The 27,589-nt window shown below is 48.5% G+C and overlaps 1 protein-coding gene across 1 annotated transcript; it reads right to left on the reverse strand.

Moving 5' to 3' along the window:
* Nucleotides 1-25,644, reverse strand: LOC115656337 (histidine--tRNA ligase, cytoplasmic). The gene is made up of 13 exons (XM_030572908.1): nucleotides 25,502-25,644; nucleotides 25,118-25,207; nucleotides 19,117-19,236; nucleotides 18,648-18,743; nucleotides 17,480-17,605; nucleotides 17,100-17,207; nucleotides 11,624-11,722; nucleotides 5,657-5,750; nucleotides 5,178-5,305; nucleotides 4,854-5,096; nucleotides 2,870-2,986; nucleotides 1,502-1,648; nucleotides 1-545 (listed from the first exon to the last, which is right to left on the reverse strand). The coding sequence occupies exons 1-13, from the start codon at nucleotides 25,592-25,594 to the stop codon at nucleotides 486-488; spliced, it is 1,521 nt and encodes a 506-aa protein (XP_030428768.1). The 5' UTR covers nucleotides 25,595-25,644; the 3' UTR covers nucleotides 1-485.
* Nucleotides 25,645-27,589: the final 1,945 nt, after the last annotated feature.

Here is a 27,589-nt window from a genome sequence, read left to right on the forward strand (position 1 = left end):
TGGGACTGTCAGAAGGTTTATTAAGCTTGCTTTGAATGTTTTACACTTTGAGACGAGGTCATTTCCCTCCAGGCAGAGAAGTGACACTGTGCAGAACATTTATTCAAATAGAAAGGAACATGAAGCTGTGACCAAGAGCCTCAGTGTCTGCTAATGGCCCAGGGCACCACAGCTCTGCCCAGTAACAGTAATGATTACGGACAACAGCTGGCATTCTCGAGTGTCTCGGGAAACATCCTCTCCAGCTCTCTCACTGGCTACGCCCAGGAGCACAATGTTCTTTAAAAGGCAAAGCAGCATCTCTGATCCCTCTGGGAAAAATAATTCATGATAAAATAATAAATACGGCTTCAAAGACCCCTGTGCCCCCACTGACATGTCATGAGCAAGAACTCTGGCATTTAGAGAGGAAATCTTTACATGTCTTCCCCTTCCCCCGTATCAGTTGAAATCCAGTAAACTAGCAGGTGTTGCTGGCTGGAAGGCTAGGGATGGCACGTTCGCCTCTTGATTTCCTCAATGAGGTTTTCCCTGCGAACATCAACCTGAAAAACAAACAAAAAATGAATTCATAGAGCCACTCCTCTCCTATAATCCAGCCTCCTCCTGGAACCATTCTTCTCCAGTCCATCCAAGAATACCCCAAATTGCACGCACTGCCCTGTCTGACAAAAGAGCACCTAGTTGTCCTCCCACAGATCAAGCCAAAGTAATGTTTCTAATACACACACATACACACACACACTTCTCTGCAAAACAACTCCTATGTAAGTGGCTCTCCAGCTTGATTCGTCTCTAGCACAGGGTCCAATCTAAACAGTTTTTAATAACTCCTTTCTCTATGGCATCCTTAAGAACCGGTTGCCCAGCACACAGAGAATGCTGTTATCCACCTTCTCATGCAAAGAAGAACAACCATATCCAACACCTTCACAGGCTCTTCATGCCTGTAGGAGTCAGTTCAAAATTGCCCTTGTTTCTGAACCATCCCTCTGTAGACTTGCTCCAGCCTATATGTGCTAAGTATTGTCACCAATTCACAGACCTTATCTCCACTCCCCTCCCTGTCCTCATCTAGCATCTGTCTCTCCTCTGTCCCCCCACTCAGTTCAGCCATTGTCGGTGGGTGAGCCTTCTCCTCTGCAGTACCTGCCACATCAAACAGCCTTCCTGTATCTCACTGACTCTTCAAGTCAGATGAATGTGACTAGCTCCTTTGATATCTTCTGCTGCTATTAACTCTAAGGCCTCCTGAGATGCAGTATATGGGAAGGTCCCCATACTAATACAGCTGCATATATCCACAATTGGGGTATAAAGGAGAAATTCAGCAATGGTACCCAACAATCATTCATGTGGCTGAGAAATTACTGACACCTCAATCTCTCTTCCTACATCCATTCCCACATACTGGTGCGGCTTTGGTCCATTTAATCTTTGGCAAGACAAAGCCTGTTAATATCTATCTTCAGCCCATCCCTTATATGCAAGGCATCCTCACCTCTTCCCTGGTAGCTACGACTCGCAACTTGACAACTTCATCCTTCAGCTCCTGCTCTCCTACGATGGCAACAAGAGGGATTCCGTTGTCTTCACAATACTGCAGCTGGTTCAGCAGCTTGGGGTTCTTCTTATACAGCATCTCTGCCTAGAGGGGATCCACAGTACAGCAATACATTTGATACCTGCTGATTTCTCCAGGCACCCATTTGCCACTCCTGTTCTTGGATTTCCCCATCTAGTTTGCATTTGAGGCAGGAGGACCAGATCTCTCAATCACCAGGCAGGGGGCAGGGCTCCCCCTTCTGAACAGCAACCTAATCAGAATGCTTCCAAAACTGAACCAGCTTACCCAGCATTAGCAAAAAGTGTGTCATGGGCACAGGTGGAGCTCTTTTCCTCTGCACTGCTTTGCTGAAGCATAGGGAGCCTCTCCTACCAGTTCCAATGGTGGGTCTAGCAGCTGAGGCTAGAGAGCAAAAATGCAATATTCCCCAGCTAGGCAAGGCATCAGGGGCCTGGCATGAGGCACAGAGCTCTTTTTCTTAGCTCTGCTGGCATCAGAAGGGCAACCGATGCATGCCATGCTAGAGAGTGCCCTTTGCCCTGTGGAAGAGGTTGGCAATATTTCCAACTTGGAAACCAAGCTGGAGTCAAGTGAGAGCTTGTGTAAAGGATTTCTAGTGCTGGACAACCCAGGGAAAGCAGGAAGTCTGGAAACCATGTGCTGCTGCTGTCAGGATGTAGCATGTACAGCTTTCCTTAAAGGGGTGCCAACCCCCCTCCCCAGCGACTGGCACCTCTGGCCCTGCCTCATGTACGGCAGAGTGTCTAATTATAGGAATGGTGAGGTTGGATAGAAGAGAATAGGCCGCAAGGTTACATTCAAATAGGCAGGGCTTTCTGCTCACGTGGCATGTCTCCCCAGAGTGTCTCCCTCCTCCCCACTTATGGGGTTAGGGTAACAAGAACAGGAGGATGGCTCTAGTCTAGAGGTAGGCAGCCTATGGCACTCGTGCCAAAGGCGGCATGTGAGCTGATTTTCAGTGGCACTCACACTGTCCAGGGGCTCTGCATTTTAATTTAATTTTAAATGAAGATTCTTAAACATTTTAAAAACCTTATTTTCTTTACATACAACAATAGTTTAGTTATATATTACAGACTTATAGAAAGAGACCTTCTAAAAACGTTAAAATGTATTACTGGCACGCGAAACCTTAAATCAGAGTGAATAAATGAAGACTCGGCACAGCACTTCTGAAAGGTTACTGACCCCTGCTCTAGTTCATGCCCAGCATCGGGAATGGAAGGGCTGGAGCCAACCAGTTTCTTTCCTCTCCTTCATTCAGACTCTTCCCAGCCATACCTTGATCCCAGAATCCCACAGCTCAGAGATGAGCTTCAGTCTCTCTTCAAGGAGTTTCTTCTGTGCAGCCGCTACAAGAACCTGTGTCTCTGTAGTCCGGATCTTTTCTTCTGAAGCCTGGATGCAAGGACAGAGTGTTGTGAGAGTTGTTGATGACATACAGAAACACCCTGCTGCTCATGAGCTGAGACACTCCTCACCCACCCAGACCCTTTCTATCAGGAACCTCCACCACTTCACACAGAGCACTTTGTACGCATGGATTCAATGGGGCCTGGGAAGCCAGTAGCTTAGACAATGGAAGGACAAGCCAGCAGCAGCAACGCAGTGGAAGAGCCCCGGGAACCCCAACAAACCAAATCCCCACAGTTTTACATTCTACATCCTTGGGGATCCAATTTGGTTTAAAATGAAGTTTCTAGCTTTCCCCACTCCAGTGCCATGGGGTTGCAGTTTCCGCTGGAGAAGAGCAATTAAATGGAAGCTTCCCTCCAGAGGCCTTCCCAGTTCCCAGTGTAACAGATGTACTCTCACTGACCTAGCCTTACAAAAAAACATCACCAGCTCCACAGCAGCAGCAGGAAAGGTGGGACCGAGACTGAGCCAGGTACTACTAAGTGAGCAATGCCAAGCTCGAATGAACACACTTTCTTCCCCCTTCTGCCCCACTGGAGGCCAGGAGCTTCACCATCTTTATGCTCTTTCTCCCCTTCTGCCAGTTACTCAAAGTGGCATTTTCCTGGCTCTACTTTGCCTGAGAGCCCCTCTGTACAACTCATCTGTTAAGGAGAAGCATTGGGCTTGTCCCCCAAGCTGGAGAGGAGGTGGTGGCCTAAATAGATTTGTTTTCTTAACATGAGAAAATCAGATCTTGTCTGGTCTGTATTTGCAGGGGGACTCTATGGCTGACGAGATTGCTAGGGTCATGAAATCACAAGAAACTGAAACATAAGCAATTGAGCAGGGAAGGGATTTGCAGTCAGGTTGCTTTAGACTGGGTGGTCTGCCCCTTTATGGGCCAGGCAGCCCTGTTATGAGGCAGAGCCCCTTTAAGAACAGGTATTTGGACTTGGGAAAGGGAATGATCAGCCCCAGCTGGGAAGGGTCAGGTGCTTCCCATACAGACTGAAAGAGCTCAGAGGAAGAGGGAAGCTACAAGAAGCAGGTTGGCTATTGTGGCAAGGGACCTCTCCCAGGACAATGGTCCTTAGGACGAAGAGCCTTTATTTGTGTTAGTTTGTAAGTAGTGTGTTTGAACAATAAATGAAGCCCTGAGGAAAAAGGTCCAATCCAGACTCTGGGATGGTGCCAATCCTGCCACGGCTATGGAGATAAGTTAAAATAGCTAGTAGGCTACTGGCTTGGCTCCTGACAAAAGACTTGGCAGAAAAGTTCCCAGGAGAAGACGCCCCTCCAGCCCAGCAGGAAGGGACTGGGGAGCAGAGGAAGGAACAAGAGCAGAGGTCAGAGGTAGAGCTACAGTGATGGCAGTGATGGTGAGGCACTTTCACAATTCTGCAATGACAGACACAGCTTTCCCCAGTTAGAACGTGAGCTCCTGCCTCCCTGCTCAGTGTATTAAAACTCATGAACACTCCATGTGGTAGCTGTCACTCTGACAACTCGATGCTGTACCACTTTATCTTTTGGTCATTAAGCTCTTTGGGGCAGGGGACTGTGTTTTCCATCTTCCTAGGTGTTAAAGCAGCATCTGAACCCAGGTCTTTTGTTGCCAGATGGAGCTTCAGAGACAGCCGAGTCATTAATGTGCTGATCTAATATTTACCTGCCTAAAACAGGTCAATCATGTAAAGCGACAGCAATCTGACTTAGGCAACTAAGTGGCTGACCAACACAGGTTGTGAGCCTGCATGCTCCCCTGCCCTGCAGCTTTTGATCAGCCTTGTGTCAGCAGGGAGGAAGGGCAGGTGCCAGTCTGTCCTCCCCAGGATCAAAGGAGTAGCTGCCGCCAGGTGGCACTCACCTCCACTTTCTGCTCCATAATAGAGAAGATCCGCTCGATTCCGATGCTGACTCCCACACAGGGCACCTTCCGCCCCTTGGGGTCGAACATCCCCACCAGCCCGTCATAGCGGCCGCCTCCAGCCACGCTGCCCACACCGACCGGCTCCTCCTTGTGGGCATTCTGAGGCTGAAGCAGGATGGCCTCGTAGATCACCCCAGTGTAATAATCCAGACCCCGCGCCAGGCTCAGGTCAAAGGAGATCTGTGGGACAGTAAGGGAATCCCATTACCAGGCAGAACAAATGACCCAGTCAGGCCTGGTCAGTGTCCCTCCACCACGCACCTTATCTGCGATGCCAAACAGGGTCAGGTACTCAAACAGCAGCTTCATGTCTCCCAGCCCCTCTCGGGCCAGCTTGTTCTGAGACAACTTAGGGTCCTGGAGCAGCTGCTCAATCAGACCCAGCCCACCTGCAGAAATGACACACAACTAAAATATAAAAGGCAGGGAGGGCCTAGCTCCCATGGACTCACTCCACTCAGCCTGGCTCACAGCCACCTGCTCACTTCTCCAGCTTCATGCATCTCTACCTCCCTCCGAGGGGATACTGACCAAGCATCCTACCTGGGACACCCAGGCTGCAAGTCAGCTAAACATATGGGGAACCCTGACACGCGCACACACACACACACACGTCCCTCCCCGCAGAGACCAAGGAAGGTGGAATAGCTGCTGGGAAGGTGAAGCGACCCACATGGACTCTCATCTGACCTGGGTGAGGCTGGACAGGGAACCAAATCTCACAGCTCCATAGAACTCACCATGCAGTTGAACGTATTCCCCGATGCGATCCGCAGCCTCTGGCAAGAGCCCCTTCTCTCCAACCATCTCGTTCTTCACATCCTCCCATGTTGCCTGGGGAGAGGGAGATAAGAATGTTAATCACAGCTCCCCAGGTTGAACCCACTGCTCCTGGAAGTTGTTCTCAGTGGAGCGGTCATCACAATCTCTCCCTGTCTGCCACTGTTCTGCTTCATATAAATAGAGCAGCAAAGAAGAATTGGGAAATCAGACTCTAAAGCAGCTTGATGCCTCAGAATACCAGGATCTAGTCAATTTCTCTCAGGTAAAACAGAACAATGTGGGGCAAGGTATAAAAGAAGATACAATAAAACTGGTTATAAGAAGAGAAAGTGAGAACACAGCTAGAAAAGGCTAAGAGAAAATAAGAGGGGGAAAAGGTACTGCAGAGGAGACAACAGGGAACACTTTTAACAGAGGGGAAACCGAGGCATATAGTGGTTAAGTGGCTTTTCCAAAGTCACAGCTAGAGTCAGCTTCAGAGCTGTGATTAGCCAGGGTACCTGGGCTCCTGGTCCTGGGATCCCACCACTTCAAATAAAGAGGCAGCGATGAAGACTGGCAGATTGACTACTTTTGTTAGTGACTCAATTGTCTGTGGAATAACTAATTACGTATTTTAGTAGCTCACTAGACCAGGCCATTCACTCCCTCCTAACTACCATATTTCTTGGGAGTGCTACACTACACAGCATATCCAATGAGCATACCCAGCACACACTACCCACTTACCTATGCATCTCCTTAGGGCATTGTTACTCTGATAACATTACCCCTTAGGACTTGGCTACACTAGAAACTCCAAAGCGCTGCCGCGGGAGCGCTCCCGCGGCAGCGCTTTGAAGTACGAGTGTGGTCACGGCGCCAGCGCTGGGAGAGAGCTCTCCCAGCACTGCAGGTACTCCACCTCCCCGAGGGGATTAGCTTACAGCGCTGGGCACTGTTTACACTGGCACTTTACAGCACTGTAACTTGCTGCGTTCAGAGGGGTGTTTTTTCACACCCCTGAGCAAGAAAGTTGCAGTGCTGTAAAGTGCCAGTGTAGCTAAGGCCTTACTCTGCCTTAAAATCATCTTGTAAATCCACCCCTGGGACAGCAGCTCTAATGGAATTCATCAAGCAAGAACATGGAGCAAAGCTATCACAGAACTCAAGGGTGACAGAGCAAATAAAGCTTTTGTTTTGCTCTAAGGCCTGGGTCACAGCAGTAAAAACATCTGAGCCCACCCAGGACCTGTCTGCTCTACAGCTTCTGCTGCTGCACTAGTTACAAATTGCAGGTCTCATGTTTGCCAGTGCAGATACAGGCTTCCAGGTCACATCTACACTGAGGAAAAAGGTGTCATTTTTACAAGGAGACCACTAACACACTGTAAAACCCCCCCGTGTAGACAGGGCAAAATGACCAGGTATACCTTGCCCTTTCTACACTAGTGTTTACAGTGTTCTGATCTCATTGTAGAAGCCACACCTTTTCCCCCTAGAGTAGACAAGGCCTGAGTATGCAGCCAGCAGCCTGAAATAGCTCAGGCCTTGTTTCCACTTAAATATGAGATTGTCCTGCTCAAGGCTGCGAAAAATTGTGTGACCTCAGCAATATAGTTAGGTTGACCTAAACCCTGGTGTAGATGTAACTAAGTTGATGGAAGAATTTTTCTGACAACCTAGCTACCACCTCTGAGAGAGAGATTAACTACAGCCATGGAAAAATCCCTTCCATCGAAGTAGGAAGGATCTACACTACAGCAGCACAGGTGCAGCACCACACAGAGAGAGACAAACTACATCTGGCATTTTGGAGTTAATGATGAACCATACCATGCCAGCATTAATTCTTTCAACGCTGAGCGTTCAAACCTAAGCATCCAGCTAGTAGCCTTTATTGAATGTTGTTTGAATCATTAAAGGAGGCCTCCACAGGAAGAAGAATGCAAGTGTTAGAAGTACATTCTAGAGCAGTGGTTTTCAAACTGGGGTACGTGCACTCCTAGGGGTACAGAAGCTCTCATCATGGGATATGAGAGAAAAATCCTGTAATGGCAGACAATGCATTTTATTAGGAAGACTCGGCAATCTAGTCATAGATATATTATAATCCTCAGATGGGGGTACATGGTAGGCTACATTATTTGGAAAGGGGTACGCAGCCTAAAATGTTTGAAAACCACTGGTCTAGAGCAATGGGGGAAGGAGGGCTGCAGCTGCAGCCTTTGTTTTATTTACAACTACTCAATATAGTTAGTTTACTAACCACTCTGCCTTTTCCTGTGTGTCCCAAGAGATTTCACTAAAGCGGCTGTGTAAATTTTTCTCCCCCAAATTCCTCTGAATTAGTAAACGTTCCAGCAAGTTTCTAAGTGTCCTATTGACACCCTTTGCTAGCCTACATAGGGATGCGCAACTCCCAGTGACGCCAAGGGTAGTGCTTGCTGTGCGCTTGCAGGGGTGGGCCCCATGCATAAGTCTCTCACTGTTAATACTTTCAAACAAAGGAAGATAATTGAAGGACAGCAGACATCTCAGCTCCAAGGATGGCTCTTAGTGCTGTAAGTAGAGGCAGAGCCAGATTAAGGCACAGACGCTATAGGCCCCGGCACAAGGGCTCTCCGCTCCTGCAGTCGGGTGAGCACATCAGAATCTCAGCTTTCGTAAAAAAGTTCCTAGTCCTCACACAGTAGAGCCTCAGAGTTATGAACTGACTAGTCAACCACACACTTCATTTGGAACCAGACGTACACAATCAGGAAGCAGCAGAGACACCCCCTCTCCCAAAAAGAAGCAAATACAGTACAGTGCTGTGTTAAACATAAACTACTCAAAACAATAAAGGGGAAGCAGCATTTTTCTTCTTCATAGTAAAGTTTCAACCCTGTATTAAGTCAATGCTCAGCTGTGAACTTTGAAAGAACCACCAAATGTTCTGTTCAGAGTTACGAACAGTTGAGGGTTACAAACAACCTCCATCCCGAGGTGTTCATAACTCTGAGGTTCTACTGTATTTGCAAAGGAAAGCTCAAAATGTAACTGGTGTAGCTATATCTGCCTGAGTCTGCAGAGAGTCTGAAACAGTAGCTCTTAAAGGGGGAACTGTCCTATGCATCTCAACTGAGTATTAACGTCAAGACCCAATGCATGGCGTAAGGAGTGGTCATGCCATCCCAGCACAGGACTGTGTGTATGGCAGGAGGAGAAGATTACAGTGGGCGCAATCCATCCTCCCAAGCAACTACACGTCAGCTACCAGGTTAAGTACTGTGGAAGCTCCCTGCTGTCACTGCTGCCCCTCTTGGAGAGAGCTGGGCCCCTCTTGCTGCTCCATGGGAGGAGAGGGAAGAAGAGGATCCTATGCTAATGTCTGTGCCTCTCTGGGAGGGGAGAGGGCTCCCCACCACCAGGTCTCCACGTGTGTGTGGAACCACGGCACAAGGAGGTCACAGGGCCCCTCCTCTGTCATGGTGTCCCTAGGGCCCTAGGTTGCCTTACCCTGGCTCTTTACCTGGCCTTTAACTCTTTTTACAGATTTTCCAGTGGTCTAGTTTCTGGCTCCAACTCTTTATAATGTTCTTTTAAGGTTTCCCCCTTCAGTTAGCACAGAGAAGCAAACTCATTTACAGTCTTAACTCCAGCTTTGTAACGTCTGCCTGGGAATTACAGTCAAGACTCAGCAGCAAAGAAAACTGTCTAGAGAGGGCAGCTGAAGGCCAACCCACCTTTTGACCTCATTCATCTTCTTGAACCAAAGTGGAGGTGAGAATTGCTGCTATTGTTCCTCTTGGAATCAAAGCTATTGACCAGTGCAGTGTGCTAGTCTATTATCTTTAACTTCGGCTACAATAGAGAATTGCACCATTACAGCTCATCCACACTAGTCAGCCTGGTTGGCATAAGTCTGTCCAGCACAAGAAAGGTGCAGATCCCACACACTGTGGGTACCAATCCCAGCACTCCCAGCTTCTTCAGACTGGTCTCTCTTGAGATGGTTTCACCACTACCCCACCTCCCTAAGCACCCACAGTGCAGCTCCTTCCTTCTTCACAGGACACACGTTGCTAGGGCAAGAGATGCTTTGAAGTGACAAGTCCGCATATGACCCCAGCCTCCTACAGACACTACAGCCAGCAATGCCCAGCCTCCACAGACGGTGTGTCTCCTGCTTTGATGCTAGCTGGAGCATTGTTGAGCAGTAGAGCACTTGCTCACAGGGTGATATTTACAGAGCCATTGACAGGACAATGTCTCTACATCCTAGTCATTTGCAAATTCACCTGACAGAATTCAGTCCTCAGTCACCTGAACTATGTCTGGCTTGCAGGATCCTGGCTTCTATGCTCCTCCTGCAGCAGTCTGCCACTATGCCAGATACCAAGGCTTTATCAAGGTTCCATCTAGACTATACTACAGATCTGGAGAACAGCTGGGCTGTAACGAGGTCCCCAACACAACAATGGATGTTGATGGCCCCAAAAACACTGAATTAGAAAAAAGCTTTTGAACGTTCTGATGCAGCATGGATTCCAGATGGCAACCAGGAGTGGGTTGGTGGGATCCCTGCTCCAGGCACATAGGTTAATAACCAGCAGCTCATCTTTTGAGGGCTTGTCTACATCACAAAGTTGCAGCGCTGGTGAGGGGGTTACAGCGCTGCAACTTAGGAGGTGTACACATCTGCAGGGCATCACCAGCGCTGCAACTCCCTGTTTGCAGCGCTGGCCGTACTTCCGTTTTGTCTCGGGTGTAGAGGATCCAGCGCTGGTGATCCAGCACTGGTAATCAAGTGTAGACACTTACCAGCGCTTTTCTTGACCTTCGTGGAATAAGCAGGTATCCCAGCATACCTGAGGAAGCCTCTGGTAATCAAGCAGGTCTCCTTCCCCGGTTTGCTCTCGCGTTCCCCGAACCCCCGAGCAAGCAGGTCTCCTTCCCTGCGGTTTGCAGGGGGGTTCGGGGAACGCGAGAGCAAACCGCGGGGAAGCAGGTCTCCTTCCCCGGTTTGCTCTCGCGTTCCCCGAACCCCTGTGCAAGCAGGTCTCCTTCCCTGCGGTTTCCTCTCGTGTTCCCCGAATCCCTGAGCAAGCAGGTCTCCTTCCCTGCGGTTTGCTCTCGCGTTCCCCGAATCCCCGAGCAAGCAGGTCTCCTTCCCTGCGGTTTGCAGGGGGGTTCGGGGAACGCGAGAGCAAACCGCAGCGAAGCTGGTCTCCTTCCCCGGTTTGCTCTCGCGTTCCCCGAACCCCCGTGCAAGCAGGTCTCCTTCCCTGCGGTTTGCAGGGGGGTTCGGGGAACGCGAGAGCAAACCGCGGCGAAGCTGGTCTCCTTCCCCGGTTTGCTCTCGCGTTCCCCGAACCCCCGTGCAAGCAGGTCTCCTTCCCTGCGGTTTGCAGGGGGGTTCGGGGAACGCGAGAGCAAACCGCGGCGAAGCTGGTCTCCTTCCCCGGTTTGCTCTCGCGTTCCCCAAACCCCCCTTGAAGCCACCCAACAGCGCTGCAGTGTGGCCACATCTAACACCACTTGCAGCGCTGGTTGCTGTAAGTGTGGCCACTCTGCAGCGCTGGCCCTATACAGCTGTACTAATACAGCTGTAACAACCAGCGCTGCAAAATTGTAGATGTAGACATACCCTAAGTCTTGTGATGGTGAATTAAGAGACTTGCAGAATCCCATGGATTTAGGGTGACTTGCACTGTAAATCTGTTTGCTCAGGACCCATTGGGGATGTTAAAGGAAATAGTGTAACTAGGTCTGCACGAAACACCCTATGTAGGTGCTTAACCCCCAATGTCCAACACATGGAGGAAGAAAAGAAATAATGCAACATTTACTAGCATTCTCTAACCAGTTTCCACTGCCCTTAGTCTGTCTGAGCAGTCAGTGTTGACTGGGAGGGCTGTGAAACCCACAAAGCAACAGTAACAGGAAACGTCAGCTCTTACCTTGTCTAGTTTGTCCACAGTGGAGCAAATCGTTCGGAACTTGCTGTCTGGTACCCCACAAACTGCAAACATCCCATCAAGGATACGCCGGTCGTTGACCTGGAAAGAAGCAGAGTCACTCAATAGGAACCCAATGGACATATCCCAATTACAACAGAATCTTCAGCTTCACTCCTCTGAGACTTTGGGGGTAGAGAAGAGGGGCTGGCTACCACCCTGACCCCACCTAGCCAGCTACCCCTACCACCATCAGCTCCCAGAAGTCCCAGGGGCTTAGCTGCTCCTGCTATGAAACGGTGGACAAGTGAAAACTGGATGACAATTTAACTGGACTTTCAAAAGCCTCTGACAAAGGGCCTCACAGGAGACCATTCAGGAAGGAGAGGCACGAATGAGAATTAAAGTCCCATCATGGAATAGAGGAGGAGGAAATGTTCAGTTTTCAGCATGGCAAAGATTAACAGCAGGTGTCCCAAGTTTCTGTATGAGGACCAGTGTCTTTTGAACACATCAAGCAGCAGCAAGGTGGCAAAGTGACAATTATTACAGTTAGCCCAGTCTGAGGAGTCAAGATAGGTGCGTGGGGAGCACAATGGCAGACAAAGCTCAAAGAATTCCAATGCAAGGTAATGCACAGCAGAGAAAATCATCTGAATTACTCAGACACTTCTGGGTTTCAAACTAACTACCACCACTCACGGGGAAAAAAACCTGAGCACTAATGAAAACTGAGCAGCAATGGCCAATAATGAAAACAGATGCAAAAGAAATGGGACAGGAAATACTGGAAATATTCAATCCATTAAATGCCCCAATGGCATGCCTTCACCTGGAATACTAATGACAGTTCTGGTCACCTTCTCTCAATGGAGAAAAAGTGTGGGTGCAGAAAGAAGAGAGAGCAGAGATTCAAAGCCAGGAAAGTCTTCCAGATGGAAAGAGACTCAAACAATTGAAATGAGTCTACAACAGAGATTAATTCACTGACAAAAAGTTTCATTAACACAGAGTTAAGATTGTGGCCTTGCAAAATGCTGACTCCAGCAAAATTTAGACTTTTGAAAAGAATCAGGAAATACAGAGATAAGGTAAATACCCAGACCTCCTTCATTCTGCCCCCCTGCAGCTGGTAACAGCCCCTTGGAATTAGCTGCATGCACTCCAGCTGCTTTCACTGCCTTAGATTTCACTGCATTGAATGGTGGAGGGATTAGCTGAAGCAGATTGGAAGAGCCATGATTGAGATATGAAGCTATTGGGGGCTGAGGGGTGCCCCTCTAAGGGTATGTGAGAGCCCCTCTCCCTGACCTGCGCATGTGATCAAAGGAAAGAGGTGCATGTCTATCTTGGGAGATACTCATGCAATGTGACACTGAAATGAGGTGGAGCAGGGTGCAGGAGTCTTCTTGCCCCTGGGATTGTCAGCCTAGCAGTTAGGCTGAAGTAAGATGAACCTTGTCTGTGGGTTTAATGAAGGGTAAGGGAAAGTACAGTAGAAAGCGGTAGTATTAGATGGCATTGTGTGCCTAAAAATGAAGGCAGGTGTAAAGTTTAGCAGCTGTAGTGTTTTTTCTGTGGAGCTATGTGGGACAAACGTAGGCAGCTCCTTTTCAGTACAATGCAAAGGCAGAGGGCAAGTATGTGTTATGGCACATGGGCACTCTGCTCCAAGAAGGCAGAGATATGGTTGTGTGGGCATGTACCATAACACTCTATTTCATGGTTTTCACAAGTTTGAATTTTGCTAAGCACGAGCTGTCACTCAGCAACCTTAACTCTGCTTTAACCAAATTTCTTGTCAGTGAATTTCCTGTTGCCTTTTTTTTTTTTTTAAACAGAAAAATGTTGTTGGTAGGAGTTAGTGTTCATTATGGAGCAGCTGTAATTATCATATAGATTTGCAGTTGAGATGCTCTCCATCAGATCTCAAAGCACTTTACCAAGAAAGGAAACAGCATTATCCCTATGGGGACACTGAGGAACAGAGCAATGCTGGGACTTGGGCAATGTCACTGAGCAGCCTGTGGCAGCACCAAAAATAGAACCCTGGTTTATTGAGTCCAAGTCCATTATTCTAACCACTAAACCACGTGGTGGCTGTCATTCCTGTGTGCCCCTGCCATATACTTTGTGAGGCTTAGGAATAGTTAGGCATATGTCTAACTGAAAAGCTAAGCTCTCTCACAAATGTTCTCAATTTCTCTCCCCCAAAGGGACAGTGGGTTCCATGCTGGGTCAGATGTCCAGCATTAGGGACCTCTGTGACAGGATCAGAGCCCAGGTTTGAGCCACAGATCTGTGCACAAAAAATGCTGTTAAAAATCTCTCAATTATGAGAAAAGCTGTTTGTTTTGGGGGGGGGGGGGGAGGCTGGCCAGGAGGGGCTGTATCTCCAGAACCCCTTGTTCAAATGACCCCAAATTTGGACCAATAACTCTATCCCATGAAGCACATCAAAACTCAAGGTATATCTAAGTAACGTTAGAGCACACAGAGGAGGGGTGGCCAAACTTTTTGGCCCAAGGGCCACATCAGGGTTCTGAAACTGTATGGAGGGCCGGGTAGAGAAGGCTGTGCCTCCCCAAACAGCTTGGCCCCTGCCCCCTACCCACCTCCTCACACTTCCCACCCCTTGACTGCCAGAACTCTCGACCCATCCAACCCCTCCTGCTCCCTGTCCCCCATCCACATCCTTGCCCCCTGACAGGCCCCCAGGACTCCCACGCCTATCCAACCCTCCCTGTTCCTCATCCCCTGATCGCCCCCCCGACCTCCGCCCCATCCATCTGCCCCCTTCTCCCTGTCCCCTGACTGCCTCCCGGAACTCCCTACCCCTTATCCAACCCCCTCGCTCCATGCCCCCTTACCATGCCACTCAGAGCACCAGGACTGGCAGCCATGCAGCCTGGCCGGAACCAGCCACACTGCCACACAGTCTAGAGCACTGGGGCAGGCCAGCAGCTCTCACAGCCATGCTGCCCAGAGCGCTGGCAGCACGGCGAGCTGAGGCTGCAGGGGAGAGGGGACAGCAGGGGAGGGGCTGGGGGCTAGCCTCCCTGGCCGGGAGCTTAAAGGCCGAGCAGGAGGGTCCCGCGGGGCGGATGTGGCCTGTGGGCCGCAGTTTGCTCACCTCTGACAGAATCATCATTTAAACAGAAAGCTGTTCTTAACTTTAACTAACAAGGCACCAGCTTTGTATATAACAGTACATGACAGAGAACTAATCTTTAATGAAGGATAGAGTGGAGGCAAATTGGGCACTTCTAGTCACTTTCTCTCAGAATACACAACAGCGGGACATCCACTTACACCAAGAACTCAAGGGATTTTTAAACTGCACAATGCATAATTAAGATGTGGAACTCACCGCTACAAGATGTAACTAAGCCAACCATTTAGCAGGATTAAAAAAGCAATCAGATGTTTATACAGAAAATAGGCACACCTGCGGTTACACAAGGGAGGGAACAAATTTTTGGAGCATTCTAAATCCTCCTATGTCAGGGCATAAACCAATCACTGGCTGATGAAGGTCAGGGCAAACAGCTTTCCCTGTGGGTAGGTTATTCCGTAATTGTCCATCAAGGGGATTCTTGCCCCTTCCTCAGAAGCACCAGCTGCTGCCACTGTCAGAGAAGATACTGGATTAGATGGACTTTGGGTCAGATCCAGTCTGGCAGTCCCTCGCAGCTCCCCCTGGGGTGGTCCAACAACACAGATAGCCCCCATTATAACCAGAGAGGGATATCCCAGCAACAAGTCTGCAGCCGGGACTGGCTTCCACCCCTCCAACTGATCCACAGAGCCCAGCAGTGTCTTTCTAGGTCTACAAACTCACAGGGGCCTTAGCTGCCTCCAAGGTTCTCCCAACAACACTACTCCCATTGCTGTCTCGGGGCACCTGGTCCTTTTCTAACACCCTAGCTACCTCTAATTTCCTCAGGACCCATTGCCCCCATTTGTTCAAGGTAGACTATAAGAGAGACTGCGTCTGCACAGCAGTATGTGCTGTGTACTACAACACATGGGCCGGGGGTTGGTCTCTTGTTGCGCAGCAGGGGCTCTGCCCAGGGACAGATTCCCTGGAGGAGGTGATGGATTCTCAAAAGGGAGCAGGGATGAAGGTCATCAGTACGAGGGTGAAGGTGTGGAGCTTGCAGACTCAAGATGCAACACGCAGGACCTCACCATGAGAATGAGAAGCCCTGGGGAAGGAGACGAATACTACTGGACCCCTTTTTTTTAGCACTGGGTGCCCAACATAACAGTCGCCCTGTTGCCTGAGCCGGATTTGAGAGCTGCTGTCTGACTCCACCCACCAAAACATGACAAGTTCTACACCTCCTGGAGCAAAGCACATTAGACATGTAACAGAAATGAGGCATAACATCCTTTACTACAACAGGCAGAGAAGTTGGATGACCCTGTCCGCCCCAGAACTCCCTTCTGAAGAGCAGCTTGAGATGGTGGTTGCTGGGTGACAGCCAGTGTCAACCTGGTAGTTTTTCTAGCATAAACAGTGCTGTCAAGGTTCCTTCCCCACTCTGAACTTTAGGGTACAGATGTGGGGACCTGCATGGACACTTCTAAGCTTAGTTACTGGCTTAGATCTGGTATCGCTGCCACCATTCAGAATTTTCAGTGTCTGGATCGCTCCCTTTCCCCCCAAAACCTTCCCCTCCCTGGGCAGCCTTGAGAGACTCCATCACCAATTCCCTGGTGAAGACAGATCCAAACCCCTTGGATCTTAAAACAAGGAGAAATTAACCATCCCCCCTCCTTTCTCCCACCAACTCCTGGTGGATCCAGATCCAACCCCCTTGGATCTAAAAACAAGGAAAAAAAATAAATCAGGTATTAAGAAAAGGCTTTTAATTAAAGAAAAGAAAGGTAAAAGAAAACCCTCTGGGAGAGATTAGCATACCAGCTACTCTCACAGACAACAGATCCCAAACACAGAGGATGTTCCCCTGGGCACAAATTTAGTTACACAAAAAAATACCCAAATACCCAATTTTGATAATTCCCTAATGGTACCAAGACAAGTTACAAAGAAAATAAACATAAACCTCTTTATCCCTTTCTAAGACTTACTACTCTGATAAGAGGCTGGTTCCTTGATCTTTTTCACTCCGGCTGAAACTGAAACTCTGAACAAAGGAAAAACTTCCCTCCTTTGGTTTGAAACATCTTGTTCCCCCATTGGTTTCTCTGGTCAGGTGTTAGCTAGGCTAGGTGAACTTTTTAACCCTTTACAGGTAAAAGAGGCATTAACCCTTAACCATCTGCTTATGACAAGTGCATAGAAAAAAGATGCCACGGACACTAGGGGTTCTGGATCAATCTCCACTGTGCATTACAGAGAGTGAAGGTGCTGTCGGGCTGAGACCAGGAAGAAGCAGAAAGCAAGGAGAATGTTCTTCACTTCACATCATCGTGTAGAGAAACCAGCACTGGCACCTGGCTCTGGTTTTACCTTAATGAGGAAGTCTCCAATCTGGAGCCCGCTCAGGATCTCATGTACAATCTTCAGACACTCAGCATCAGGAATCATGGGGTCAAACTGTCCGGCGATGTCAAAATCCTGGGGCACAAGCACAAGCAGTGAAAATCTGGGCAGTGTAACAACTGGGGGAGCCCAGTAGCAACCAGGGTCCCCAGATATCCAGCTCCCCATGTGGCACCCAGACCCTAGACACAAATGGGGGTTCTCTTCCTCCCTGTCCACTTCCTTGTGCTTTGAGCCAGCACTGTAGTCACACATATAGGTCCACCTTGACTGAGTTCCTGGGGAACCCTGGGCCCAGACACACAGCTCCCCATGACATGGAGAGCACTCAGGCTGCCGGTACTCACACACTGGTAGAACTCCCTGTAGCGGCCCCTCGTCATGGCTGGATTATCCCGTCTGTAAACTTTGGCAATGTGGTAGCGCTTAATGTTGGTGATTTTGTTCATTGCCAAATAACGAGCAAAGGGCACCTGAGCACAAAGGGTTAAGGGTGGAACGTAAGAAGACTCTCCTATGGCTCGGAAGGTCCAGGACAAGAGCCACCCAGCCCTTCCGAGGGGGGTTTGGTGTGGACAGGATCACCCAACTTCTCTGCATACAGTAGCAAAGGGTGTTATGCCTCATTTATATTGTGTGTCTAACCAGCCCAGTTATCACTGTGCAGGCAAAAGTCTGGTTAATCCCTCCCCAGTTATCCAGGCTCAGTAGGGTACACACCCTTCTCCAGGAGAAACAGCTAAGAGGCACTCGTGATCACCGCCTCAATCACTGAAGCCAAAGGGAAGAAAAGGAGACAGTCCTGCAGCAATTACTACTATCAGACATTCTGCTTCATGAAGGCATCACAGCTTCATTAACCCCCATAAGAACGGCCATACTGGGTCAGACCAATGGTTCCATCTAACCTAGCCTCCTGTCTTCTGACAATGGCCAGCAGCAGATGTGTCAGAGGGAATAAACAGAACAGGGCAATTTATCAAGTGTTCCATTCTCCCATCATCCAGTCCCAGTTTCTGGTAGTCACAGGTTTAAGGACACTCAGAGCATGGGATTGTGTCCCTGACCATCTTGGCTAACAGGCACCGATGGACCTGTCCTTCATGAACTTATCTAGTTCCTTTTTGAACCCAAGCATAGCCTAATAACATCCCATGGGAATGAATTCCACAGACTGACTGAGCGTTGTGTAAAGACGTACTGCCTTATGTTTATTTTAAACCTGCTGCCTAATAATTTCATTGGGTGATCCCTGGTTCCTGTGTTACATGAAGGGGAGAATGACAGTTAAAACAGCTGAGTACAGTGAGTCACAGAATCTGGCATAGCTGGGAAGAGAACCCAGGTCTCTATTCCCAGACCTGCGCTCTTCCCATTGGGCCCTGTTGCATGACTGCCCCATCACTGAGGATCTCCCCATCTCCCTCTTGAGGCCTCCACATGATACTGCCCATCACTGAATGTACTGTGTAGGATGAAATCGGAATGCCAGGAGCAGGAACTGTGGCAGGATACAGTCAGGTCATAGCGAAGAGACAACAGCTCTCCCCCCTGGTCTTTCAGGTCATAGATGAGCTTCGAGTCCTCCCCATACTTTCCCGTCAGAGTTTCCTAGATGAAACAGAGAGATGACATCTCAGGTGAGAAGAGACAAAGCCTAGGAGCACAAAGCTGCAACAAGAGGGTCAGTGAGGAAGCAAGGAGATGCCCCATGTCCACGTGATAAGCCAAGGGTGCAACCTTTAAACCACAGCTTTACTACAGAAGGCTCTCACTTTTAATGGGCGCTGCTCACACTGAGGCTTTAGTCAGGGCAGCTGCCCTTCAAGCTATGACTAACGCAGCTACCATACTTTAAAATGCACCCAAAGATTTCAAGAGGCAAACAGCTACAGGCCTGGGGATCATGTCCAATTCACGGGTCAGTGCCTTAACCAGCACAGCCACCCCCTCCCAGATGTTACCTCACAGCTCCTGCACTCACCTTCAGCTCAAACACAGGGGTGTCGATGACCTCAGCTCCATGGCGCTTGAAGGTGCTGATAATGATGTCGAAGACTTTCTCCCGGATGGCCATCTGCTTGGGGCTGTAGTCCCGGGTGCCCTGAGTCCCCAAATCAAAGGGAAGTGGGTGAGAAGAAGAGCAGAGAACCATGGCCTGAGCTAGTGGAATGATTCTGCCCAGATGAACATTAACATGGATGGGTACATTTTGCTTCTTCCATGCACAAAGGAAGAAGTGGTGGACTAGGTGTGTCATGTGTCTAAAATACTTACGAAGCCAGAAATACAGGGATACACAACAGGGAACAGCATCAATACACCTAGTGAAAGGGAATTAACCCAAAGCAAAAGCTCCAGCCCAGAGAAGAAAGAGATGGTCCAAGGATCTCTCAAAATGCAGATGAAAGCCATGTAAGATGCTGCCCAGAAGGGACCTGGCTACTTATACAGCTGCTGGGTAGCACACAGCTAATGGGAGCCAGATGGTGGAGAATCCAGTGTGGATTCAATTACTTCTACAGAACCAATAGCATGCTTGGCCCTTTATAGACACGTATAAAGGCAAGGTCCCTGCCTTGAAGAGCTCACAGTTTAGAGAGGCACCAAAGAAAGGAAGATTCTTCTGAGTCAGTGTCTGGTAAAATAACCCAACTAGAGGATAAGGCTGAGACGACAGAGGAGCTTTTGAAATGTAGGAGTAAAGCATCAAGCTTATAGGTGTTTTAATCTAAGAATTCATTTGGACACAGAAATTGGACATTTCAGCAAGACCAGAGGGTCTGATACTTGTCTCCTGAGTGCACCTTTGCTATGTGAAGGGGATGAGATTTCTCATTCCATTTCTTCTTTGTTAGAATCACTGAATCATTCCCTCCAGACAGCCAAAAACCACTATGGCTGACTATAAATAAATTCAGACCTTATTCTCACATGGCAGTTACTGGCTTTGCCACTTCTACTGATAGTCATATGTGGTGTCAGGGAGAGAAAGGGGGGCACACAATATTAAATGATGTATGATTCTGTGGGCCAGAAAAGGAAGACCGACTTTTAATGTTATGTTTACTGCACTGAGATGTCATTCAGGCAGAGAAACTGGGAGGCAGCAGCTAACATTTTTTCAGATCTTGAGAAGCTGGGAATTGTCTCAAATTTTAAATAACTAGAGACTTTCTTCCACTTTTGTGGTCTTACTAGTTACTTTTTTATTTTAGCTAAAATTTGGAGCACAGGAGCAAGATGGATCAAGGGATCAGGTTATCCAGCCTTTCACCTACTAGTCATGGATTCAAATGCAGCCCACATTCATTACCATCCATAGGTTGCTTAGTGGTCTTTGTGGAATGAGTTGAGGAGTCTCTGTCTAGTGCCTAGTGGACAGATGTCCACATCACACACACTACTATCACAAATGGCATTAATTACCCCCTTGCTGCTATTCTCAGCAGAGGCCAAAAAATGACAAGGCCCAAGATTGAACTCCCATGGCCATAAGGATGGGTCCTTCTAGAAGAAGACAGACACATATGCAGGTGGCATGCCCTGCTGCTAGCCATCCTAGACATTGCATCTCACCTGACACCAAAAATCTCTAGAAACAGACATTTCCATTTTTTTTAATTAAAAGTTTCTAGTGACCACTTGTGATGTCTCTAGCCCTAGCCACACCAGCAATTCTTTTGCAATTATCCTGCCACTGGTCTAGCACCAGCATGGCACCCCTGAGGCTAGGATGCGCAGTAGAGCTAGTGTAGGCTAGCTGCCAGCTTTTACAGTGACAAAGACACTCTGCACTAGTGCTCCAGCTGCTGCCAAGGCCACTGCTACTGTAACAGCAGGAGACTGCCTGAAGATTGTGCCATGTGTACAGTGGCACAGCCTTTGAGCCTACAGATCTATTCAGCCATTTACACCACATTTATCACTGCTATTTGAGCAAACTATGGCTCTAAGCCAGCAGTTCTCAAACTGTGGGTCGGGACCCCAAAGTGGGTTGCAACCCCATTTTAATGGGGTTGCCAGGGCTGGCTCAGACTTGTTGGGGCCTGGGGCTGAAGCCCAAGCCCGACTGCCTGGGACTGAAGCCAAAGCCCAAGGACTTCAGGCCTGGGTGGCAGGGTTCAGGTTACAGGCTCACTGCCTGGGCTAGAGCTCTTGGGCTTTGACTTTGGCTCCCCAGCCCAGGACAGTAGGGCTCAGGCTTTGGCCTGGCCACCTGGGGCAGCTGGCCTCAGGATTTGATCCCCGCTCCTGGGGTCGTGTAATAATGTTTGTTGTCAGAAGGGGGTCGCGGTGCAATGAACCCCTGCCCTAAGCAATGCTAACTTCCCTCATTTACTTGAATTGAGTGCTAATGGAAGCTACCTTATTACCATTGAAATTGGGGACATATTTAAAGGAACCTGAAACAGACAAAATTCCTAAGTTTCTGTAAAATTCTACAGAGAAAAACATCTACAGCAGATTAAAACTGACTGACCTATGTCCTATTTGGCCAGTCTCAGCATGCTCAGGACCCCACAGGACAAAGAAAATGACAGTCCCTATTCCAGGGACTGTACTTTAAGAACTGTTGGTTACTGCCCCAGCAGCAAGATCCATCATCAAGCAGATATCTAACATCAGCTACAAGGCTGGGAAACCAGAGCTGTTAGCTTCCTGGTTCCTTCACCAGATGTGGCAACCACTGTAAATGGTCTGGCTGCTCCAGGGAAAATGCCACATAACATCCTTGCCTGTATTCATTACTTGAGGGAGGAGCTGGCTTTTGCAGGGGGCATGAGGTTTGAGGCTCACAGCTGTGATTGCCCTGGAAGAGCAATATTTTAAAGAAAAGTTTTCTAGCTCTTCTCCTGGTGAATAGCCTTAAAGACGTAACTGATGCAAACTGGTCACCAGCGTTACTTATTACCACTATGCCCCAAAGATCACAGGTTAGTCACAGTCCTCTCACAGCCACTCTGGGCTGGCCTTTGGGTTCCCTTCATTTTTCTGAAGACCCCAGATCAGTTCACAGCTAGATAGGCACCGTTGCCCAGGCAACCGCTGATGGAGCTTGGATGGCCACAAGTGCCCTTTGAGACTGATGCCTTCAGTTATCAGCTCCTCTGCTGAGCAGCCAGCATGATCTCTGGTCAAAAAGGAGCAAGTCAATGAAGACAGGCAGCATGGTCTACGGTTTTTCAATCCGTGGGTCGGGACACAAAACTGGGTTGCCAGAGTGTTTCAAAGGGTCACGTGGCAGTTCCTGTGGCTCCGTCCCACGGGGCCGGCTGGGTTTGACTCCCTGCCCCAGGCAATGCAGTCTCTTGGGTCGCAGCGCCACTCAGGTTTGGCCCAGCTGTCATAATAACTGGAGTCCAAGTAGGCCATATTTGACTGAGTGACACAGCAATCCTGTGAACTAGGTCACAACTCCACTCACCCAAATTTGGTACAATCAGGGAGCAGGGCCAAACCTGAACCGTGCTGCAACCCTGGAGTTTGCAACACCCAGAGCAAAGAGCCACACCCAGCTAGCCCCACAGCACAGGAGCTGCAGGAACTATTACTGTGGGGAGAGTGCCGGGCAGGACCCAACCCTCCTGGGATCCAACCAAAATCACCCCAGGGCCTGCATCCCCAGACTATTTACTGCATTTTGACAGGCCATAAACATTTACAAATGGGTCCTGAGCCTAAAAAGATTGAGAACCACTGACTTAGGGAAACTATACAGGCTCCATGCAGGGCAAGGTGGCAGCATTACCTGCCATATGGGGTGTCCCTTGCAGTGCACGTGTGCTCACTCAGTCTGCTGTTAGTTACACCTGCTTTTCTGGGGTTTATGAAAGCCAGGATAAAACCCTGCACTTTGTTAACTATCAGGAGGAAGCCCTGAAGTCTAAGAAATTCATCTATCTCGAAGGCACAGGGTTAAATTATTTATTTATCAGCAGTGGAGATAGTTTCTCTTTAATGCATAGTAAAGTGTGGTCATAGTAGGCAAGACAGTGAGGGATTTCTGGAAAGGTAGGGCTGGAATACACACAAAAGCTGCACTGTTTAAACTAATTATGGGTTTCTAAACTGATGCAAGTTCTGTGTGCAGACAACCTTTTAGTTTTGTGTTCTGTTTGCAGATGGGAGTTGCTGGTGGCCGGGTGTTTCACAGACTTGGCTGAGAACACTAAGGGCATCTTTGAAATTGCCCCTCCCAGTGCAGTTCTCAGGCTGTTCAGTGAAGTCTAGCTGCTTTGACTTGGAACAGCCCATGAGAACATGCCATCATACAATCTAGATCAACAGAGAAACTGTCCCCTGCAGATCTTCTGCCTGGGAGAACAATTATTTGGATTGTGCCAGTGTATTTGGCACTACATAAACAAAAGAGCAGGACTGTGCCCCAAACAGCTCACAAAGGATTACAGGAAGTACTCTCCCAGATCAGTTCAGTAATGGGTGCTTTAAAAGGTGCAAGAAACCCCAAAATGGACAACTATGGTATGGAATAACTTGTCCACAGAGGACATTCTTCCTAATTCTAGTCAGTTTGTGGTTGGCTTATGTCCCAAAGCTTGAGGATTTAAATCTACGTTATTTTGGGGGTATTTTTGTTGTTGTTTTTGGATGCAACATGTCGATATTCTCATTACCCATGAGAATGGCCACACTTTTTTTGAATCCTACTAGAGAAAAAGAGAATGGGAGACAAAAACAGAGCAGGGTGCTGGAATAAGGAAGATAAGCTTGTGGTTGATAGTAAAACAATTGTTTTTCAATGCACTGAGTCTATGATCTTTTGGCCCTTCATTCATTTTGAAGGCCAAGACTATAACAGGGTTCAAAAAAGAGCTAGGTAAATTAATGGAGGATTTGTCCATCAATGGCTATTAGCCAGGATGGGCAGGGATGGTGTCCCTAGCCTCTGTTTTGCCAGAAGCTGGGAATGTGCGACAGTGAATGGATCACTTGATGATTTACCTGTTCTGTTCATTCCCTCTGGGGCACTTGGCATTGGCCACTGTTGGAAGACAGGATACTGGGCAAGATTGACCTTTGGTCTGACTCAGTATAGCCATTCTCATGTTCTTATATGTTCTTAATCTATTTACATAATACTGTTTAGGTGTATGGTCCTTTTAAAAGACATATATTCTAAAGAGAAGCATGTGAAGGCCTGGAGGCCACAAAGATCATGCACACAAAGCTCTTATGGAAGATGACCTGCAGATAAGGTAAAAGGAAGGAAGATACACAAGACCTTGTCTACACTGAAATTTCTCCTAAAGTTCCAGTGCCATCATCCTCAGCACAGTTCCACCAGACATCAGGTGCCAGAGATTGTAAGTGATTTTACCACTGTGTCATATTCACAAAATGGTCAAACAACATGGTTCTTATACTGCTAGCAGTGAGCCAGAGCCCTGTCTACACTAACACTCCCAGTGATGCCACCACTTGTAGAACCTTTTAAGAACTTGCAAAGCTAACTTCTTCCTCTAGCTGTGTTTATGTGCATCTTCAGTGGAGTGAGGAGGGTATAAATAGGTGGGGGTTGGGTAGGGGGTTCAAGATGAATTTATTTAACTGTAGGTTTCTCAGATGGACAGGGACTCCATTGGTAGAGCTTGCAGTGGCTATAGAAAGTGGAATGAAAGCATGCTTTCCTGGGCCTCCCGTTCTCACTGCTCCAGGCCTGGCTGTTTATATACCTGAGTCTCAGGTTTCCATGCCACTTGGTACCTTTGTAAGTGCACACGGAGCCTTTGTCAGACAACTGTGGCTGGAGCCTTTGAGGTTCAGATGCCCCTACCTTCAAGCCCTGCACCCTGGTAACATACTGGCCCTGGGCCAGGCTAGGCTGCAGCTCATTCCTCCAGGCAGGTGCATCTGAGCTATGCACTGTGGGGACCAAAGCAGGCTGTCCACCACCAGAGGGAGAGGAGAAGTGAAGAGGGGCTGCCTGTCACAGTCTCAGGATCTAGGGCAGGGGAACTTACCTTTGGGGTCTTGAGGACAAACTTGTGTTTCCCCTCATCTGTGCCCAGCTGCGCCTTCAGCTCCAGCAGCTTCGCCACCTGCTCAGCCACCTGGGTACAGACAGGGTGGCAGATGAACAGCACAACCCAGGGGAGGCAGCTGGGCTTCCCCGCCCCGGACACCCCGCTTCCACGCCCCCCTCCCCGGCCCTTTCCCTTTTCCCGGGTACGCTCCGGGCATTCACCCCGGCCCAGCTCGGACATCCTGCTTCCCGGCCCCGCTCCGCGCATCCTGCTTCCCCGGTCCCGGCAGGCCCGAGCCCCAAGCCAACCCCCCCTGGAGAGGCGCGTAGGGGCGGGAGGGGGCGCTACAGCCCGGCCAGGGAGCCGCCGGGCCGGGCTCACCTCTTCCGGACGGGCCTTCTCCTGCTTCAGCCGCCGCACCGTGTCCGCCTGGCGCCGCAGCGCCTCGTCCAGCTCCGCGATGTCATCAGCCATGGTCACCACAGCGCCCGGCCGCCGCACTCCCGTCTCCCACCCACCCCGGAAACTCCCTGCACTGAGCATGCGCGGAGGAGATGGGCATGCGTAGTAACCGTGTCCGAGGCCGCTGCCCACACTTTGCCCTTCCCTGGTCTCAGAGCCTGCTGCCTGGTCAGCGTGACAGAACTGGGGAGCCCGTGAGCGGGCTATGGGTACAGCAGCGAGACCGTCAGCAGTTAAAGTTACACGTCTTAAGTGCCTTATAAGAACATAAGAACGGCCGTACTGGGTCAGACCAAAGGTCCATCTTGCCCAGTGTCTGTCTACTGACAGTGGCCAATGCCAGGTGCCCCAGAGGGAATGGACCTAACAGGTAATGATCAAGTGATCTCTCTCTCCTGCCATCCATCTCCATCCTCTGACGAACAGAGGCTAGGGACACCATTCCTTACCCACCCTGGCTAATAGCCATTTATGGACTTAGCCACCATGAATTTATCCAGTTCTCTTTTAAACATTGTTATAGTCCTAGCCTTCACAACCTCCTCAGGCAAGGAGTTCCACAAGTTGACTGTGCACTGTGTGAAAAAGAACTTCCTTTTATTTGTTTAAACCTGCTACCTATTAATTTCATTTGGTGACCCCTAGTTCTTATATTATGGGAATAAGTAAATAAATAACTTTTCCTTATCCACTTTCTCAACATCACTCATGATTTTATATATCTCTATCATATCCTCCCTTAGTCTCCTCTTTTCCAAGCTGAAGAGGCCTAGCCTCTTTAATCTTTCTTCGTATGGGACCCTTTCCAAACCCCTAATCATTTTAGTTGCCCTTTTCTGAACCTTTTCTAGTGCTAGAATATCTTTTTTGAGGTGAGGAGACCACATCTGTACACAGTATTTGAGATGTGGGTGTACCATGGATTTATATAAGGGCAATAATATATTCTCAGTCTTATTCTCTATCCCCTTTTTAATGATTCCTAACATCTTGTTTGCTTTTTTGACTGCCTCTACACACTGCGTGGACATCTTCAGAGAACTATCCATGATGACGCCAATATCTTTTTCCTGACTCGTTGTAGCTAAATTAGCCCCCATCATATTGTATGTATAGTTGGGGTTATTTTTTCCAATGTGCATTACTTAACATTTATCCACATTAAATTTCATTTGCCATTTTGTTGCCCAGTCACTTAGTTTTGTGAGATCTTTTTGAAGTTCTTCACAATCTGCTTTGGTCTTAAGTATCTTGAGTAGTTTAGTATCATCTGCAAACTTTGCCACCTCACTGTTTACCCCTTTCTCCAGATCATTTATGAATAAATTGAATAGGATTGACCCTTGGGGAACACCACTAGTTACCCCTCTCCATTCTGAGAATTTACCATTAATTCCTACCCTTTGTTCCCTGTCTTTTAGCCATTCTCAGTCCATGAAAGGACTTTCCCTTTTATCCCTTGCTGCATCAAGGCCTCAATTAAAAGCTTGATTGACATCCCTGACTCCTCACCCAGATTGCTGATCTAGACTCCAGGATGATCTGCCTGATGCTACACAGAGATGGGTCCAGGAGGTCTGAAAAATACTGTTTGCACCTCTAAGTCAGTGGCTCTCAACCTTTCCAGACTATTGTACCCCTTTCAGGAATCTGATTGTCTTGCCTACCCGCAAGTTTCACCACACTGAAAAAACTACTTGCTTACAAAATCAGACACAAAAATACAAAGTGCCACAGCTCATTCTTACTGACAAATTGCTTCCTTTCTCATTTTTACCATATAATTTTAAAATAAATTAATTGGAATATAAATATTGTGCTTACATTTCAGTGTATAGTATATAGAGCAGTATAAACAAGTAATTGTTTGTATGAAATTGTAGTTTGTACTGACTTCACTAGTGCTTTTTATGTAGCCTGTTGCAAAACTAGGCAAATATCTAGATTAATTGATGTAACTGGAAGACCCCCTGGTTGAGAACCACCGCTCTAAGTGACTCTTTCTCA

Source organism: Gopherus evgoodei, chromosome 8, assembly GCF_007399415.2.
Source record: "Gopherus evgoodei ecotype Sinaloan lineage chromosome 8, rGopEvg1_v1.p, whole genome shotgun sequence".
Taxonomy (NCBI): Eukaryota; Metazoa; Chordata; order Testudines; family Testudinidae; genus Gopherus; species Gopherus evgoodei.

Bases quoted from the DNA above. Each gene is read 5' to 3' on its own strand.
- LOC115656337 (XM_030572908.1), bottom strand. From the start codon at position 25,594: ATGGCTGATGACATCGCGGAGCTGGACGAGGCGCTGCGGCGCCAGGCG. The intron at 19,237-25,117 runs GTAAGTTCCCCT...TTGGGGACTCAG, and splicing joins TTGTCCTCAAGACCCCAAAG to GGCACCCGGGACTACAGCCC. The intron at 5,097-5,177 runs GTGCGTGGTGGA...ACTGTCCCACAG, and splicing joins TGTTTGGCATCGCAGATAAG to ATCTCCTTTGACCTGAGCCT.